The following is a 20,544-nucleotide window of genomic DNA, read 5'->3' as shown; positions in this document are numbered from 1 at the left end:
TTGGAGAAACGTCTGTTCATATCCTCTGTCCATTTTTCAATTGGATTATTTGTCTTTTTCTTTAACAAATTTTTTTTAATTGAGATTGTTCACAAACCATACAATTATCCAAAGATCCAAAGTGTACAATCAGTTGCCCATGGTACCATCATACAGCTGTGCATCCATCACAACAATTTTTTTTCAATTTTTAGAACATTTTCATTACTCCAGAAAAGAATAAAGGCTAAAAAAGGACTCAAATCCTCCCATACCCCTAACCACCCCCAACCTTCATTAATGATTCGTAGTATTGGCATAGTACATTTGTTACTGTTGATGAAAGGATGTTAAAATATTACAACTGTAGTATATAATTTGGAATAGGTATATATTTTTTCCTATATGCCCCTCTTTTATTAACTTCTATTTATAGTGTCATACATTTGCTCTAGTTCATGAGAGAGATTTCTAGTATTTGTACAGTTAATCACGGACATTGTCTACCACAAGATTCACTGTTTTATACATTCCCATCTTTTAACCTCCAACTTTCCTTCTGGTGACATAGATGACTCTAAGCTTCCCCTTTCCACCACATTCACAGACTATTCAGCACTGTTAGTCGTTCTCACAATGTGCTACTGTCACCTCTGTCTACTTCCAAACATTTAAGTTCACCCTAGTTGAGCATTCAGCTCCTAATAAGCAACTGCTCCCTATTCTTTAGCCTCATCCTATATCCTGGTAACTTATGTTTCACGTCTGTGAGTTTACATATTATAACTGGTTCATATCAGTGAGACCCTGCATTATTTGTCCCTGTGTGTCTGTCTTATTTCGCTCAATATAGTGCCCTCATGGTTTCTTCATCAACCCATTTGTTTTAAGAGAGTTTTGTTCACATACCATACATTCCGTCCTAAGTAAACAATCAGTGGTTCCCTGTATAGTCACATATTTATGTATTCACCACCATCACCACTATCTATATAAGGACATCTCCATTTCTTCCACAAAGAGGGAGGAAGAGTCAAAGAAGGTAGAGAGACAAAAGAAAAAAAAGAAAGAGAAAAAAAATGACAGCTAGGAAGTGACAAAAGGAAAGACAGCATTAAACCAAAGTAGAATAAAGAATCAGACAACATCACCAATGCCAAGAGTCCCATACCCCGGCCCGATGTCCCCACCCCCTTATGCATTTAGCTTTGGTATATTGCCTTTGTTTTTAAAGGAAGCATAATGCAATGTTTCTGTTAAGTATGGTCTCTAGTTTGCACTGATTGTATTTTCCCCCCAATCACACCCTATTTTTAACACCTTACAATGTTGACATTCATTTGTTTTCCCTCATATAAAAACATATTTGTACCTTTTATCACAATCATTGAACACCCTAGGTTTCACTGAGTTGTACAGTCCCAGTCTTTATCTTTCCTCTTTCCTTCTGGTGTCCCACATGTTCCTAACCTTCCTCTTTCAACCATACTCACAGTCATCTTTGTTCAGTGTACTTACATTGCTGTGCTACTGTCTCCCAAAATTGTTTTCCAAACCTCTCACTCCTGTCTTTTCCTTTCTGTCTGTAGTGTTCCCTTTAGTGTTTCCTGTAGAGCAGGTATCTTGTTCACATTTCCGTCATTGTCTGTTTATCAGAGAATATTTTAAGCTCCCTCTCATATTCGAAGGACAGTTTTGCTGGATATAGGATTCTTGGTTGGCGGTTTTTCTCTTTCAGTGTCTTAAATATATCATACCACTTCCTTCTTGCCTCCATGGTTTCTATTGAGAAATCTGCACATAGTCTTATCAAGCTTTCTTTGTTTGTGATGGATCGCTTTTCTCTTGCTGCTTTCAGTATTCTCTCATTATCTTTGATGTTTGATAATCTAATTATTAAGTGTCTTGGCATAGGCCTGTTCAGATCTATTCTGTTTGGGGTACACTGTGCTTCTTGGATCTGTAATTTTATGTTTTTCATAAGAGATGGGAAATTTTCGTTATTTCCTCTATTATTGCTTCTGCCCCTTTTCCCTTCCCTTCTCCTTCTGGGACACCTATGACACTTACATTCCTGCATTTCATGTTGTCATTCAATTCCCTGAGACGTTGGTAATATTTTTCCATTCTTTTCTCTATCTGTTCTTTTGTGTGTAGGCTTTCAGGTATCTGGTTATCCAGTTCCTGAGTGTTTTCTTCTGCCTCTTGAGATCTGCTGTTGTATGTCTCCATTGTGTCTTTCATCTGTTGTGTTGCTCCTTTCATTACCATAGATTCGGCCAGTTGTTTTTTCAAACTTTAAATTTCTGCCTTATGTTCCCCCAGTGTTTTCATTATATGCTTCATCTCTTTTGCCATATGTTCCCTAAACTGTTTGAACTGAACTAGCATTAGTTGTTTCAATTCCGGTATCTCAGTTCAAGCGTAAGTTTATACCTTTGGGTCATAACTTCGCTTTTCTTAGTGTAGGTTGTAGTTTTATGTTGTCTAGGCATCTGGTTTCCTTGGTTACCCCAATCAAATTTTCTCAGACCAGAACCAGCTCAGGTCTTAGAAAGAGGCAATATTCAGTATCACATTTCCTTGAGGGTGTGTCTTAGAAGATTGTTGCACACTGTGAGGCCTCAAGCCACGGTGCTTTTCTGCCCAGCAGGTGGAGCCTGTCTGCCTTCCCCTCCAGACTGGTGTAAAGACATGTGGCCTGTGCTGTTTTCCCCCAGGCTCTGGGATCTGGTTCTTAGTGGAATGCAGGTAGTAGAGCTTGGCACAACCTCTTTCCTCTTGGGGAAGATAGACCCCCTGAGGAGATATCATTTGGATTTGAATAGTCTCTTGACTCTGCTATCTCCATCCTTGTCTGGGTCAGAGGGCTGGGAACTGAAAATGGCTGAGGCTTTCTCCACTGAGCCGAAAAAGGAACAGAAAGCCCCCTTTAGGGCCAGTCCGCGGTCACCCTCAGTTTCACCTATTGGCCAGAGATAGCATCCATTCTTCTGGGCTCCCTCTCCCTCCCAGAGAGGTCCTCTGGGTCTCCAAGGTCATGCTTCAGCAAAAGCCTCTGCCTGCTTCTTCGAGATTCGTAGCTTGTATTGAGTAGTCAACCTTTGTTAATTAAAACCTCAGTTAGAGCTGGGCTGAGGTATATTCACTTGTTCAGAGAGTGCTGTTCTCTTGCACAGCAAAGCTTTGCAGTTCGAGCTGCCATTGGGGAGGGGCTTGCGGCTTGGGTCTGCAGTTTTTACTTACAGATTTTATGCTGTGATCTTGGGCATTCCTCCCAATCCTTGTTGGTGTATGATGTGTGGACAGTCACATTTGTCCCCCAGCAGTTATTCCAGATTATTTACTAGTTGTTCCTGGTTGTTTATTAGTTGTTCCAGGGGGACTAACAAGCTTACGCTTGTCTCTATGCCTCCATCTTTTTCTGCTTGGATTATTTTTTTATTATTAAGTTGTAAGAGTTCTTTAGTCTAGATTCAAGTTCCTTATAAGATACATGATTTGCAAATATTTTCTCCATTCTGTGGGTTGTCTTTTCATATTCTTCAAGGTGTTCTTTGAAGCACAAAAATTTTAATTTTGATCATGATTACTGTCATCAATTATCTTTATATTAAAGTCTGGACAAGTTTTAGTTTTGTATTTAGGACTCAGCATTGAAGCCTTTATTGAAGTGATGCACTTTTTGAGTAGAAAGATTTGCTTTACTAACCCTTGAAGAATTTTATTCACAGTCACAGGCAATCTGGGTTTTTTTTGTAGAATAATTATGTCAGCACAATTTATATGTATTACAGTAATTTAAAGTAAAACACATATTTGTAACATGAAGCATGATACAAATGAAGTGCATTGAGCATATCTTAGATATTTAAAATTTTCATCTTCTATGCCCATGTATTTTTTTCAGTAGAATTGTTTACTAAATAAAACTGCTCCTTGGTCTTGGATCTGTGTGTCACAATTTGTGACATTTTTGGTAATATAATCCTTTTTTCTTGATGATGTTGAAAGGGCTGTAAAAGATTGGAAAAATTTGAGTAGGTAGTATATATGATATTAAATTATGAATTAGGACTTTAAACCTAACAGCTTATCAATATTTTATATTATTAATACTTAATAACCTCTTTTTGTGGGCAAATGGCCTCCAGATTTTAAGCTGGAAAAAGCACTGGAATAACTATTTGGATAGGCTTTAGCTACCTGGCTTTTAGGCTTTTGCTTATTGTATTAGGAATTCTATACAAATTGTTCAAATCTGGGTTATAAAAAAGAAATAAGTATACACATTCTACAAATAACTATTCCTGTATTCCATTTTATTCAGTCACAGGTTCAAAACAGGTGTATGTAATAGATGACTGGATTTTATTTTCCTTTTTTTTTTTTAGCTCCCCAAGAATTATTGCTCTATGAAATGGCAGAGAATGGAAAAAATTGTGACCAGAGACGTGTAGCAATGAACAAGGAGCAACATAATGGAAACTTCACAGGTAAAAGAAAGTATGGAGATTTAGAAGAAAGAGAGCTACTGGTTTAAATGATATACTTTTCAGTGAAATAAAATAGAAGTATGTTACTTGTAATGCTTATTATCTTTTGTTAGATGTCTTCATAGTAAATTAATTTATGGTCAAGTCCTATAAAGTGATTTTTTCACAGTGATAGCAGAAGCAGCGTGACCACAGTCAGCAGTGTTCTAAGTACAAGAATTACTACTTGTTAATCTTATAGTGTATTTAATTGGTTTTGTTTGGTGCTCAGTTTTATTATGCTATTTTCTACCTTTAGAAGTAGATTATAAATTTATTTATTTCACTGTTCCTAAATGTACAATTATCAAAAAGTTTCATCAATATGATTATTACAGATTTCTTTTAAAATTTTAGTTTGAGATGAATGTATATTTTAACCATATTTGGATTTGTGGTGTATTTCAGTATATGTCACGCTTCCTCATGCATTTAACCTGAAAAGTATGGCATTTCTTATTATGTATGATTTAAACAGAAACTTTTCCTTATGAGTTTAAAGGAAAATGAAAGGTTTTTCTTTTCTGCTAATTGTAATAGTTTTCTTTTTAACTTCTAAATTATTTGGCATCTCAAAAGTATTGCATATAATATTCCAGTATGGTAATAATATTACATCATGGAAATTCTCTTCTATTGGGAACTGTGCAAGCTATCTTAAGTAGTAGTTTCTGTTTATTTTAATCACCTCATTGCCTAGCAAAAGACATTTATTAACATTGATCTGACTTGTGAGTTACTTTGATTGTCAATAAATTTTGCATCTTTTCAACTTTAGTCCAATTTAAAGATTGTATATACCATCATTATTTTGATTGAATAGCTCAGAGATAGGGTTAGAGAGGCTTCATTTGGAAGAAGAAAAAAGGTCATTTTGTACATTAGCTGGAAATACGTTGGAATTAAGGAAGCTACAGTCTCTATAGAGTTCATGTTTTTATGTGTTCTCTACTCTTTAGTGCTTTGAAGATGAACAAATCACACAAAATTCATTAAAGATTGTCAGGATTTAGTCATAGGCATTACATGTGTCATAACCTCTTCCCATTGGGGGCTTTTGTACGTTAATTTTTTCTTTCCTTTCTTTCAACAAACACACACATGAATATATTCTCCCCTCCCCTCACCCCAGAATTTTCCCTTATTATTGGCATGTCATACATTTCTATACCATGTTTTTTCTTTCACTACTTTTTAGAGATTGTATGGTAACTGTTTGTGGATGATATACTTTATATGGCTTCATAGTATTCCATTGTATGAGTGTACCATACTTTAATTACTCCTCTGTCTTATTGATAGCATTTAAGTTGTCTATGATCCTTTGTATTACAAACAATGCTGCAGTGATTTAATTTGTACAAAAAATTATTTCACTCATGTAATAGTATATCTGTAAAATTATAGAAATGGAATTATTGGGTTACAGTGTACGTGCATTTGTAATTTTGATGATTGGTGATGATAATAGCTAAACTTGGGCATTTCAAAAGTCTCAGTATCTTCTGAGACCTTTACATATATTAACTCAATTTCTTTCTTACAGTGATCTTAAAAGTAAGTACTATCATTAACCCCATTTTACGGAAGAGAAAACTGAGGTACAGAAAGGTTACATAATTTGCCCAAGGTCACTTGACTGGTAGGTGGCAGCATGGGGAATTGGAACCTAATAGTTTACCTCCACATTTTGAGCTATAAACCACTTTGCTCTATGATATAATGCTAAATATCCCTTCATAGAAGTTGGATAAATTTAGACTTATTGCCAATAATGTACAAGTGTAGAAGCTTGAGTTCTAATAATAATTGCAGAAATAATCTTAAGAGTAGTACAGAAGCAGCCCCGACTTGTCATCTTCTGGCAGTATATAGTTGCATTCCAAATTTGACTGCTGGAATTTCAGTACCATTCCTTTAGGACAAAAGGGTCTCATATCCCACAGTTTAGGAAGTTGGCAAAGGGCAGACATTTTTTGTCTCAGTTGTATTGTAGATAAAACTGATTAAGAAGTGGCAACTATGGTAATCCATCTCCTTTCTAAGGCTCTAAGTATTGCTGAGGCTGGGCTAATTGCCACTACTCAAGGCTCTAATTTAGTTGGGACATGGGTAAAACTCTGTTTTCATCCAGTGTGTATCTAAGCACTAGTATATTGTACCATTCCTCTCCAAGACTGTCTGCAATGATAATCTGCAGTGTTATTACTAATTGAAAGGGAAGAGATAAATATCCAGACTAATTGAATTTATGGGGACACGCCACAATCCTTGGCTCTCTGTTACAAATTTCAGACACTTATAGAGGGTCACTTGTGTTAAATAGGGGTTGCCTCCTCTAGAGAGGAGGGGATCCTTGGGTTTGTATCTGAAATATTTAAACTCCGATGACTCAGACGTGAATCACATTGTTTGTGCTTTTGAGATGTATGTGCAGTCTTTCAAATGTAGAGTGGGGAGGTGGATGAATTTTGAAAGTGACTGGAAAGGGTGAACATATATGTTAGAAATTCTATTTTAACTTGTGCACTATTGCTTTTCAGACCCCTCTTCACTGAATGAGAAGAAGAAGCGGGATCGGGAAGAAAGGCAGAATATTGTTCTGTGGAGACAGCCATTCATTACCTTGCAGTATTTTTCTCTGGAAACCCTAGTAATCTTGAAGGAATGGACCTCAAAGTAAAGAGTCTTCCATTACTTTATTTATTTATTTGTTTGTTTGTTTACTTATTTATAAGTTTTTGTTCTAGTAACATATATATGACCTAAAATTTCCCCTTTTAACCACATTCACATTTAATTCTCTGCTGTTAGTTGTATTTACAATGTTGTGCTTCCATTACCAAAACTTAACAATCAAAATAGAAATTCTGTCCAATTTAAGCATTAACTCCCCCATTCCCTCATGGTATCCTATATCCTATATTCTAGATTCTGACTCTGTAAGTTTGCTTATTCTAATTATTTCATATCACTGAGATCATACCATATTTGTCCTTTTGTGTCTAGCTTATTTCACTCAAATAAGCTAGACATGTCACATAAATCAGAACTTCATACATTTTTACAGCTGAATAGTATTCCATTGTGTGTGTACCACATTTTGTTTATTGATTCATTGGTTCATGGATACTTGAGTTGCTTCCATCTTTTGGCAATTGTGAATAATGCCACTCTGAACATCACTGTGCAAATATCTATTTGAGTCCCTCCTTTTAATTCTGCTGGATATATACTTGATAGTGGGATTGGTGGGTCATATGGCAGTTCTATACTTAGCTTCCTGAGGAACCCGCCAGATTGTCTTCTGCAGGGGCTATACCATTTTACATTCCCACCAGCAGCAAATAAGTGTTCCTGGTTTTATCTTCAGGAGAAAGCAGAATTGTGTTTATTAGGTTACACTGATTCTTTAACAGGACAAGGTTCAGGATATGTGGCACTTTTACTGAGTTTGAGTAATGAAAGAGGACTCTGTCGTGGAAATACATTCTATCTTTAAATTTATTACTTGTAAGCCCTGTTTCAGATACCATAAAGAGCAAGTTGAACTTTTGTACACCTTATCATTTTCTGGCTCGCCCTTTTAAGATATTATATATAATAATATTGTATATTTTTATTATACTTTAGAATTGATAAAATATTTTGTAAGATTTTCAGCTCATTTGATCCTTATAGCAACTCCATAAAGAAAGTCAAACAGGTATATGATTGTTATGATTTTCAGACAAGAAACAAAACAGAATCAAAGTACAATACTTAAGGGGCCCTGACCCAGGTCCTGTGACTTAAAGGCCAATGCTCTTTGCTTTACCCTGTAATACCTCTCCAAATTAGAAGTGGAGGTGTAAACAAGATGGGTCCTTGATTATGAAAATGGCTGTGATGGGGTTTACGATAAGAAATAGGGTTCTGTACCCATGTATCTTCTCTTGACCTCCCTCTGTTCCCTGAAAGGCCATGGTGTTTAAGGACAAAAGGTTAAGAGCTCAGCCTGGAAAGAAATGACTACTATAGCTGAGCTAGAGAATCTAACTGCCTCAATAAGAGATTGTTTTGAGAATGGTAAATCCTGAAAATAAGACTTCAAGTTATTTCTTGATAATTTTTTAAATTTATTTTGAAGATTATGGCATCGTCAGAGCATTGTGGTATCTTTTTTACTTCTGCTTGCCGTGCTTATAACTACGTATTATGTTGAAGGAGCACATCAACAGGTAAGAGGTTCAGCTACTCCATTTCTATTGTTGTACCTTCCCTAATCCCAAACAGTCTCAAAAGGGAATGTTGTGGGTTTCATAGAATTTATTCTCTTTGCATATTCAAACTTGGTTTTGTTTTTTAATTTATCCTGTAACTGGTATCTTAATGTCTTTTATTTTAAGGCCAAACCCTTTTAAAAAATTCTTGTAATGTTTCATGACTGCTCAGCATTAATGTTTGGTGTATGATTCCTGCTCGGCATTAATGTTAGGTACATGATTCCTTTTTAACCTCCAAAGATTTAAATGTAATTTTCCTGGTAATGTGTAGTGTGAATCCTTTAATCTAAGCTGCCAAAGTCTTCATATTTTCTTTACACTCTTTGAGTTATATCCAAACAAATAGGCTTATACTCATCCTAGGTTGAAGGTTAAGTTTAATTTATATAAAAAAGGCACGGTCACTTGCCTGTAGTCTGTAAGTACAACATTACTGAGAGGAAAATAGTAAAACTTTGTTAAAATAACAGGACATTAATGTATTCTAAATCAGATGGTTTTAAAATGTTTTCATATTTTAAAGTAGATTTAATCTCAGTATTTTATTTATAACTTTAAGTGCTTGTCTTTTAAACATTTTAAAGAAATCTATGTGTGTTAAGAGTTCATAGTGAACTGGCTTGCTGACTTTTCTTGACAAAGCTAGAATCTAGAAATAAGCCTGGAATTCTTCCAAGTCCATTGCCCAGTGGACTTCAGCCTCCTTTGAGTTTGCACTTGTTTGAAAATCATTTTCTTCTTACATATAAAAAAATAATTTTATTAAAATAAACAACAGCTCTTTACATTGTGTATTATCATGCTTTTTTGAACAAAGTTTTTGCAACTTTTGAATATCTTTAGATTTTATTCTCCTCATAGTTATCATATTAGTACTTTGCTTTTTCCTAAAATGTCATCTCAATAGTAGGACTTCAGAAGTCCGGGAACAAAATTTTTGTTCCATTTAGATGAACTTTTTGTCCTACTCTGTCATCGTATATTGATAAAGGAATTAGGCCTCTTCAATAGGTTTTTATAATTTTAATGCTTTCCTCATGTTTGAAACATTTATTTTAGTTGGTTTGACTTACTTTGATTGTTAGATTTTAAATACTGCATTACTGTTTAGAAAATTCAGGTTTTATTTTTTCACCTTATTCCTTTTTTTCAGTATGTGCAACGTATAGAGAAACAATTTCTTTTGTATGCCTACTGGATAGGCTTAGGAATTTTGTCTTCTGTTGGACTTGGAACAGGGCTGCACACCTTTCTGCTTTATCTGGTAAGAATAACTTTCTTTCAATAAGCAAAAATTAAAGAGCTATTCTGGGTTTTAATTAGTGCTTTTACTTCAAAAGCTAAAATTCTAAGATTTGTATCTAATTACTTTTTTGTTTTGGAAACATTTGAATCCTCAAATCTGTGCTTTAAGTTTATTTAGAATTCTGTTTTGTTTTTCCTTTTGGGTTTAGGATTTTAAAAAAGAAAGAAAAAAACCCTTAGGTAAATAAGGTTGTTTACTTAATTACTTCAGCCAGGAAATTGTCTTATTTTTCCGGATCTTGAAATTGCTTATGTAATTGTCATTTTAATAGTTAAAGTTATTTAAATAAACAAAATTCCATGTAAGGGGTAGATTGAATTTGGAAGTTTACTCTCTCTTTTAATCATCAACAGAGAAAGTACTTTAGGAATGGGAGTATCTTCCAATTCTCTACCCTCATTCTATCTTCTGGTAACCTATATTCTAGATATTAACTCCATGAGTTTTCTCATTATATTTAGTTTGTATGTTAGTGAAATCATACAATAGTTGTCCTTTTGTGTCTGGCTTATTTCACTCAACATAATGTCCTCAAGGTTCATCTGTGTTGTCGCATGCATCAGGACTTCACTTCTTCTTGTAGCTGAATAATATTCCATCATATATGTTTTTGCCGTGTTCTTCAGTTGATGGGCACTTAGGTTGTTTCCTTCTTCTGGCATTTGTGAATAATGCAACTATGAACATCGATGTTCATAAATGTCTGTTTGCATCCCTGCTTTCAGTTCTTCTGAGTATATATCTAGTAGTGGGATTGCTAATCATATGTAGCAGTTCTGTACTTCGCTTCCTGAGGAACCCCCAAACTATCAACCTCAGTGGCTGTACCATTTTACATTCCCACCAGCAATGAATGAGTGTTCTTGTTTCTCCACATCCTCTCCAACCCTTGTAGTTTTCTGTTTAATAGTGGCCATTCTGGTAGGTGTGAAATGATATCTCATTATGGTTTTGATTTGCATTTCCCTAATAGCTAGTGATGTTGAGCATTTTTTCATGTGCTTTTTAGCCATTTGTATTTCCTCTTTGGAAAAATGTCTATTCAAATCTTTAGCCCATTTTTTAATTGGGTTGTTTTTTTATTGTAGAGTTGTAGGATTTCTTTATATATTCTGGATATTAAACCCTTATCAGATATGTGGTTTCCAAATATTTTCTCCCATTGAGTAGGCTGCCTTTTCACTTTCCTGATAAAGTCTGTTAAGGCACAAAGTTTTTTAATTTTGATAATGTTCCATTTGTCTATTTTTTCTTTTGTTGCTTGTGCTTTGGGTGTGAAGTCTAAGGAACTGTTGCCTAACACAAGTTCCTGAAGATACTTCCCTATGTTTTCTTCTAGGAGTTTTATAGTCCTGGTTCTTATATTTAGGACTTTGATCCATTTTGAGTTAACTTTTATATTTGGTGTGACATAGGAGCCGTCCTTCATTATTTTGCATGTGGAAATCCAATTCTCCCAGCACCATTTGTTGAAGAGATTATATTTCCGTATTAAATGGACATGACAGCCTTGTCAAAAATCAGTTGCCCATAGATAGGAGGGTCTATTTCTGAACTCTCAATTCTATTCCATTGGTCTCTCTATATATCCTTGTACCAGTACCAGGCTGTTTTGACCATAGTAGCTTTATAATAAATTTTAAAGTCTATGAATCCTCCAACTTTGTTCTACATTTTCAAGACAGCATTAGTTATTTGGGATCCCTTACCCTTCCAAATAAATTTGATGATTGGCTTTTCCATTTCTGCAAAGTAAGTGGTTGGAATTTTGATTGGGTTTGCATTGAATCTGTATCTTATTTTGGGTAGAATTAACATCTGAATATTTAGTGTTATAATCCATAAACATGGGATGTCCTTCCATTTATTTAGATCTTCTTTGATTTCTTTTAGCAGTGTTTTGTATTTTTTTGAATACAGGTCCTTTACAGCCTTTGTTAAATTTATTTCCAGATATTTGATTCTTTTAGTTGCTATTGTAAATGGAATTTTTTTCTTGATTTCCTCCTCAGATTGCTCATTACTAGTGTATAGGAACACTACTGATTTTTGCACACTGATCTTGTACCCCACAAGTTCGCTGAATTCATTTTATTAGCTCTAGTAGCTTTGTTGTAAATTTTTTGGGACTTTCTAAATATAGGCTCATGTCTGCAAAGAGTAGAAGTTTTACTTTTTCCTTTCCAATTTGGATGCCTTTTATTTCTTTTTTTTGCCTAATTGTTCTGGCTAGAACTTCCAGTACGATGTTGAATAACAGTGGTGACAGTGGGCATCCTTGTCTTGTTCCAGATCTTAGAGGGAAAGATTTCAGTTTTTCACCATTGAATCTGATGTTAGCTGTGGGTTTTTCTTATATACCCTTTATCACGTTGAGGAATTTTCCTTCTATTTCTATTTTTCTAAGTGTTTTTAATCAAGAAAGGGTGCTGGAATTTGTCAAATGCCTTTTTGGCATCAATTGAGATGATCATGTGATTTTTTTCCCCTTCATTTTGTTAATGTGCTGTATTACATAAATTGATTTTCTTATGTTGAACCACCCGTGCATACCTGTGATAAATCCTACTTGATCATAGTATATTTTGATATATAATCTTTAAATGTATTCCATTTGCTAGTATTTTGTTAAGGATTTCTGTGTCTATATCCAGAAGAGAAACAGGTCTGTGCTTTTCTTTTCTTGTAATATCTTTATCTAGCTATGGTATTAGGGTGATGTTGGCCTCATAGAATGAGTTGGGGAGTGTTCCTCTTCAGTTTTTGGAAGAGTTTGAGCAGGATTAATGTCAGTTCTTCTTGGAATGGTTGGTAGAATTTTGTGAAGCTATCTAGTCCTGGGCTTTTCTTTGTTGGGAGGTTTTTGATGACTGATTCAATCTCTTGTGATTGGTTTATTGAGGTCTTCTGTTTCTTCTAGAATCAATGTAGGATGTGCATGTTTTTCTAGGAAATTGTCCATTTTATCTATCTTGTCTAATTTATTGGCATACAGTTTTCATAGTATCCTTTCATGGTCTTTTTTATTTCTTTGGGGTCAGTAGTAATGTCTCCCCTCTCATTTCTGATTTTGTTTATTTGCATCTTCTCTCTTTTTCTCTTTGTCAATCTAGCTAAGGGTTTGTCAGTTTTATCGATATTCTCAAAGAACCAACTTTTGGTTTTGTTGATTCTATTGCTTTTTTGTTGTTGTTGTTGGTAGTGGTCTCAATTTCATTTATTTCTGCTTTAATCTTTGTTATTTCTTTCCTTCTGCTTGCTTTAGGATTTGTTTGCTGTTCTCTTTCTAGTTCCTCCAGGTGTATAGTTAGGTCTTTGATTTTAGCTCTTTTTTCCTTTTTAATTTAGGCTATAAATTTCCTACTCAGCACTACCTTTGCTGCATCGCATATGTTTTGATATGTTGTGTTCTTGTTTTCATTTGTCTTGAGATGTTTACGGACTTCTCTTGCAATTTCTTCTTTGACCCACTGATTGTTTAAGAGTGTGTTGTTTAAACTCCCTTGTGAGTTTTCCTTTTCCAGTTTCATTCCTTTGTGGTCAGAGAAGATGCTTTGTATAATTTCAGTCTTTTGAAGCTTATTGAGACTTGTTTTGTGACCTAACGTGTTCTGTCCTTGAGAATGATCCATGAGCACTTGAGAAGAATGAATGTTCTGCTGTTTTGGGGTGCAGTGTTCTGTATATGTTATTGTTAGGTCTAATTCATTTATCATATTATTCATGTTCTCTGTTTCCTTATTGATATTCTGTCTAGATGTTCTATCTATTGATGAGAATAGTGTATTGAATTTTCCAACTATTATTGTAGAGATACCTATTACTCCCTTCAGTTTTGCCAGTGTTTGCTTCATGTATTTTGGGGCATTCTGGTTAGAGGCGTAGCTATTTATGATTGTTATTTTTTCCTGGTGGATTGTCCCTTTTATTAAGGGGTTGCCCCTTCTTGGTCTTTAATAACATTTTTGCATTTGAGGTCTATTTTGTCTGATATAAGTGTTGCTACCCCAGCTCTTTTTTAGTTGCTTTTTGTATGGAATGTCTTTTTCCAGCTTTTCACTTTCAACCTATTTGTATACTTGGTTGTAAGGTGAGTCTCTCTTGTAGACAGCATTTAAAAGGATCCGTTCTGCAATCTGTGTCTTTTGATTGGGGAATTTAATCCATTAACATTCCTTGTTATTACTGTAAAGGCAATACTTACTTCAACCATTTTGTCCTTTGGCTTTTAAATGTCGTATCTTATTTTTGTCTCTTTTTACCCTTTTAGTTACCCTTACTGATAATCTTCATTTCTAGACTTTCTTCCAAGCCTCTCTCTCCTGTCTTCTTTTCAGCCTGAAGAACTCCCTTTAGTATTTCTCCTAGGACAGGTCTCTTGTTAACAGATTTTCTCAGCCTCTGTTTATCTGTGAATATTTTAATCTCTCCCTTATTTTTGAAGAACGGTTTTGTGAGATAAAGAATTCTTGGCCTGCAGTTTTTCTCTTTCAGTATCTCAAATATATCATATCACTGCCTTCTCATCGTCCTGGTTTCTGATGAGAAATAAGTACTTAATATTATTAATGTATTATTTTCCTTCATCTCCTTGGATTGATTTAGGAAATTTATTTGAACATCTTTGATTAGTTGTTCCAAATTCTCTCACTTTTTAATTTGTTCCTTTGACTGAACCATACCTTCCTGTTTCTTAGTATGACTTGTAATTTTTTTAATTTTTTGCTGATATCTGAGCATCTGATTACCTTGATGGGTTTATTCTGAAGGTCATTTTCTCTTGTCTAGTATTTTGTTGTTGGTAGGGTTTGCATTAAGGCTCTTCTTTGACACTTGGTTCATTAGTATTTCCCAGCCAAAACAGGGCTAGGGACTCACACAGGGGGTTCAGACCAGTTCCAAAGGGTCCTGGGGAGAGCATCAGGAAAGATGCCAAGGGTGTGCTCTCTTCAAGGGTGTGCTTTCCTAGCCTGCCAGCAAATGGCACTCTTTGGCAACCTATTCCCCACATCCCTAAGAAGACAGAGTGTTTTTAGCCTTCTGCCCTTGGCTCTTCTAACAGCAGCAGTGCCTGTCCTGGATGGGCTAAAGCAGTGGGACCCAGAAGTCTAAATTCTCTAGCTGACAGCTGAATCAGTACTGAGCTGTGTCCCTTGCTGTTCTTGGGGAGAAGGTCTTCTCTGGCCCTCACAGTCTGCAGCAGCCCATCAGGCAGGGACTGGGCTAAACCAAAGCTGCTTCCCTTGAGGGTGGGGGGTGAGCACCAGGAGCTGCTACTGAGTTATTCACAGTTTTTCACTGCAATTTCTCAGTCTTTTTGTTGCACACTTCCCTGGATGCTATGCAGCACTCCCCTGGCCTCCATAGCCCCAGAACAGTTGTTTTGGACAGTTTCTGCTTGTCCACTAGCTGTTTTTGGAAGAGAAGTGAGCCCTGCAACACCCTATTCTGCCATCTTCCCAGAAGTCCCAACCAAGAGGTTTTCTTTCGAACATTCACAAATAAACTGAAATAACAACAGGATCCCGGTATAGGGTGAGGCAAGCAAGATACCTATGACCCAAAATTTAAAGAATACTCACTCTCAGGGTCATGTGAGTGCAGAGTAGATGAGGGAGTGCCTCTTTGAATTTTGCATCCTAGTTGCCTCTCTTGTTTTACTCTAGTCCTGGCCCTTAATATTAAAAACAATTAGATTTTTGAAAATGGTATTTTTGAACATATTTGGAAAAAAATGGGGAAAAACAAGTGAAAGAATGTTACTCAACAGTGCTGATTACCAGATAAAGTTCATCACAGTAAACATTTGCAAACTCTCTGCTACAGTAATTTGTCTCTGCAAGAGGTATATGATAAATATTAAGGAATGAGTATTTGCTTGGTTCAGAAGAGTGCTGAATTTTGAAGGTCTGAAGAATACTTTGGGAATTAATTTATCATATATCATTTCTCCAAATTTATGGGAATTTAAAACTTGGAATTTTAAAATTCTGTTCGGTTTGCTTGCTGGATTTAGCCCAAATAGTGACATAAATCCCAGGGAAGTAATCCATATCAGTGTTTCTCTAATAACTACATTCTTACAAAGATAACACTTTACATACCAGTGGAAGTAGAGGTAGTACAAATAAATATTTATTTAAAAATTTATTTGTATGTATAAATCAATTCTGTTTTTCCAGAAATTAATTAGTTATGTCTCCCCTTCATTAGAGTAAAAGTTTAAGTGGAATATGGTTAATCTTTTCACAAATTTAGAAGGAATTCTTCAAGAGCTCTTTGAAGGAAGGTATGTATCTCTGGGTGCCACTGCACTCAGTTGAAAAGAAATATAAGGAGAGACTTGGCATATGCATTTCTGTATGACCAGATTATCTTTAGTTCTTAGAACTTTTCATTTAGACTTTCCTTCCAGGATTCCCTGGGTGTAACAGAGAGAATAAAGAAGATAGAAGATTTGCCAAAAAGAGAAGTCAGGCAAAAGGAAAGCAAAAGATGTCACAGATCTTTATTTTCCAATGTAGTAGTTGAGATGGAAGGTAGATTGCAAGAAGTTAAATAGTAATAATAATTATAACAAAAACAACTGTTATGATCATCATCATTGTCATCATAGTAATACTAGTGAAGTTAATTCTACTATTTTTCCCCATATTAAGTGTTCCTTTCTTTGGTACTTATATTATGGGAAGATGTTGCATCCCCACCCCATTGAACTCCAGCCATATGATTTGCTTTGACCACTGAAATGTGAGCATAAGTGATAGGTGTTACTTCCTGTCAGTAGCTTCAAGATTTGTCATGCTCTTCCCCCCCACCCTACTTTGATTGTGGCAGGATGGAACCTGAGTTTCTGTGTTGAGCAGATTCCGTTTGCCAGGTTGTGATGAACAGTGTAGAGTAAGAGAGAAATAAACTTTGTTGCTGTAAGATGCTGAGATTTTTCAGGTTGTTTATTGTTGCAGCATGACCTTTTACATGACTGGTAGGTAAGCTAATATTTATTGAATGTTTATTGTGAGGGAGAAATAGATTTTATTGTTTTAAACCACTGATATTTTATCTCGTTTAATCTTCCCAAGAATAATATGAGGTAGTCAATAACCATTAATGTAGAGGATGTGTAGTAAAAAATTTCTTCAATGAAATCCACTTGTGAAATATGGCAAACATAGGAAGAGAAAAATAGGGAACTAGAGGCAAATAAGAGTCAAAAAAGGTTTGAAAATTTGATCTGTATTATTATTTAAGAAGATATTCCAAATAATCTCTGGCTAGATTTTTTAAAAATTAACATGTTCTTGGTGATGGCATAGTATTTGGTTGACAGAGTTATATCCTTACAGATCACCACTTCTTTTGTTTTATATCTAGGAAATGTGATTATGTTTGGGAAGTCCTGATTACACATCCTTTCATTTATAAGTGTATACATAATCTTCACTTAGAGAGGTGTTATGTTAACATAGTCGTGTCCTACTTTTTTTGGCTGATTAGACAGGGCCATCTGCCATATGCTCATTTAATTTCTCAGTCAAGAGAACAAGTAACAATGTTAGAGTAGTCTGTCAGAAATATAGCCCTTCTTGTGACGGTAATTTGCAGCAAAATATGTGAAAGAAAAACTGATTTTAACGAAAGGAAAAGATTTAATTAATTCTTCATTGTGATTCTCTTTACTGGAAGTCACAGCTAATGGAAATCATTTACTGGAAATTGAGTGAACTATAAATGTTTTTTCCATAGTAGGCAGAATTTCCCAATTAGGTTAAAAAAAATTTTGAGAAAGATTCCTGCAATGTGGAAGTTACCTTTTTTGTTTTTCAAAGTATTTACTTAATTATAGGTCATTAAGCAATAAATAGTAGTCCAGAAGTTACTTTATTTTCTTAAATATTAGATACCCATATATCTGACGTTAAAATAGAAATATTCTCTTGGCTTTTAATTTTATCAATAAATAATTATCATTTGTATTTTTTTATATAATTGAAAGTTTGTAACTTGAAATACAGAGGTCCTGGAAGTCCTTATAACTTCTTTAAACATGAGAAGAAATAATATTTGTTTGATCCTTGCTAAAATTAAAAGGCGAAAAATAGTTTCAGCTAGCATCAAATTTTGTGAATTGTTTTGAGAAGAGCAGAAATTTAATAGTTAGCAGAGACCAGATATCTAGCCAAAAAGGAAAAGTTGGATTTGTTTTTTCAGGAACAGTAGTCACCAGGGAAGAGGAGAAGGCAAAAGTGAATGGATTCTTTCTCCCCATGGCTTAAACGGGATTAATTGTACCTCTAGATTGGTTTGTTCCATTAATTTTAATGGACAGCAAATAGGCTTCAGGAAGTCTGTTAATTCCGTGAGACACCCTACATATTGTTTTTGACAATATGCATTTTTCTGGCAAAAATCATCAGATTTCCCAAAGATTCTATGACCCATAAAATGGAGAGAACCATTCTTCCAGAATTTTTTTTCCTAGGTATATTTACTTTTGGCTGCCACTAGGTGGCATTATTTGCAGGTTCTATTCTGGATAAATTTGTATATAGAGGGCAATGTCTCCTAAAAATCAAGCCATCAAATGACTGTTCGTAGTTGGAGGCATATTCTAGTAATTTTGTCTCTGTTTATGCTTATCTTAGACATGCCTGGAAGTGAAAATACCTTTTCTTAATAGTTTCCCACAGTCCGTAATTAGTTGAGCAGTTATCAGCCAGCCTTTTTTTTCCCATTGTGATATACATATGCAGGCAGTAAGTCCCATAGCATGCCTAGTATTATGTATTATGCCAAACTTACTATCTTTAATTCTGTTTGTTATGCAATTAACATCTTTAATTCTCATCATGGGTGGTAATAGAGGATATTCAGAGTTAAACAGCTATGTTGAATGTCTGGTCCAGTATTACCTGCTGTGTCATATTTGGCAAATTTCTTAACTTTTAAACCTCAGTTTCCTTAACTGTGAATGGCAGTAATAATAATTGTGCCTTTTTCATTGGGATGGAAGATTAATTGAAATAATGCATGTACAATTTTTAGCTGAGTATCTAGTACTCAATACCAGGTATTCAATAAATGATAGCTGCTACTATAATTTGTCATAACTGCTATTGCTCTGATTTATTTATTTATTTATTTATTTATTATTAAATTCAGTTTTATTGAAATACATTCACACACCATACAGTCATCCATGGTATACAATCCACTGTCCACAGTATGATAACATAGTTATGCGTTCATCACCACAATCTATCTCTGAACATTTTCCTTACATCAGAAAGAACCAGAGCAAGAATAAAAAATAAAAGTGAAAAAAGAACACCCAAATCATCCCCCATCCCACCCCATTTGTCCTTTAGTTTTTATCCCCATTTTTCTACTCATCCATACACTAGATAAAGGGGTTGTTATCCACAAGGTCTTCACAATCACACTGTCACCCCTTGTAATCTACATTATTATATAATTGTCTTCAGGAGTCCAGACTGCTGGGTTGGAGTTTGGTAGTTTCAGGTATTTACTTCTAGCTATTCCAATACATTAAAACCTAAGAGGTGTTATCTGTATAATGCATAAGAATGTCCACCAGAGTGACCTCTCGACTCCATTTGAAATCTCTCAGCCACTGAAACTTATTTCGTCTCATTTTGCATGCCCCTTTTTGGTCAAGAAGATACTCTCAGTCCCACGATGCCGGGTCCACATTCATCCCTGGGAGTCATATTCTGCACTGCCAGGGAGATTTGCAACCCTGGGAGTCAGGTCCCACATAGAGGGGAGAGCAGCGATTTCACCTGTCGAGATGGCTCGGTTAGCGAGAGAGAGGGCCACATCTGAGCAACAAAGAGGTACTCAGGGGGAGACTCTTAGGCACAATTATATGCAAGTTTAGCCTCTCCTTTGCAGTAACGAGCTTCCTAAGGGCAAGTCCCATGATCGAGGGCTCAGCACATCATACCGCCAGTCCCAGTGTTTGTGACAACATCAACACCAGTTCATGTGAGGATGTCCAACATATCCGCACCTTCCCCCAGATCCTCGGGGCTGGGGAGGGGGAGGCTGTAAATATATTTTTATTATCTGCCCAAATTACTCTGGGATGTGTCACTATTTCATTCCAGCCTATACTAACCTACCGTATCTCACTTCCTATTCAAAGTTCCATGCAATTGTGATGTTTGAACAAATCGACTGTAGAGTTGTACCATTTAGAAAATTTAGATCCTGTACCAAATAGATATCTCTTCCCTTGGTCTCATATGGAAATTGAAGTTTTAAAACACAGTCAGTTTCAACCTTTACCCTTTGGCGTGGCTTGCCCTGGTCTTAACCAGACCTGCTTCATTCATATCACTAATTGAAGTCTGGGCTCTTTTTCAGCTTTTTTTTTTTTTTTTTTTAACAGTGGCTGTATGCACTAGTACTGACATTGACATCTGCCGAGCTCTAG

At 35.4% G+C, this 20,544-nt stretch overlaps 1 protein-coding gene across 1 annotated transcript in view; it reads left to right on the top strand.

The window, feature by feature from the left end:
* Positions 1-20,544, top strand: part of VMP1 (vacuole membrane protein 1) — a 134,462-nt gene that overhangs the window by 31,923 nt on the left and 81,995 nt on the right. The window contains exons 2-5 of the mRNA XM_037810404.1: positions 4,374-4,475; positions 7,058-7,193; positions 8,644-8,734; positions 9,933-10,043. Coding sequence (XP_037666332.1) covers positions 4,400-4,475; positions 7,058-7,193; positions 8,644-8,734; positions 9,933-10,043 — 414 coding nt within the window. The 5' untranslated portion in view covers positions 4,374-4,399. The remainder of the gene's footprint in view (positions 1-4,373; positions 4,476-7,057; positions 7,194-8,643; positions 8,735-9,932; positions 10,044-20,544) is intronic.

This window comes from Choloepus didactylus, chromosome 18 (genome assembly GCF_015220235.1).
Source record: "Choloepus didactylus isolate mChoDid1 chromosome 18, mChoDid1.pri, whole genome shotgun sequence".
NCBI classification, from domain to species: domain Eukaryota; kingdom Metazoa; phylum Chordata; class Mammalia; order Pilosa; family Megalonychidae; genus Choloepus; species Choloepus didactylus.
Note: the sequence above shows the minus strand (reverse complement) of the source record. Positions and strands in the feature narration are given on the sequence as shown.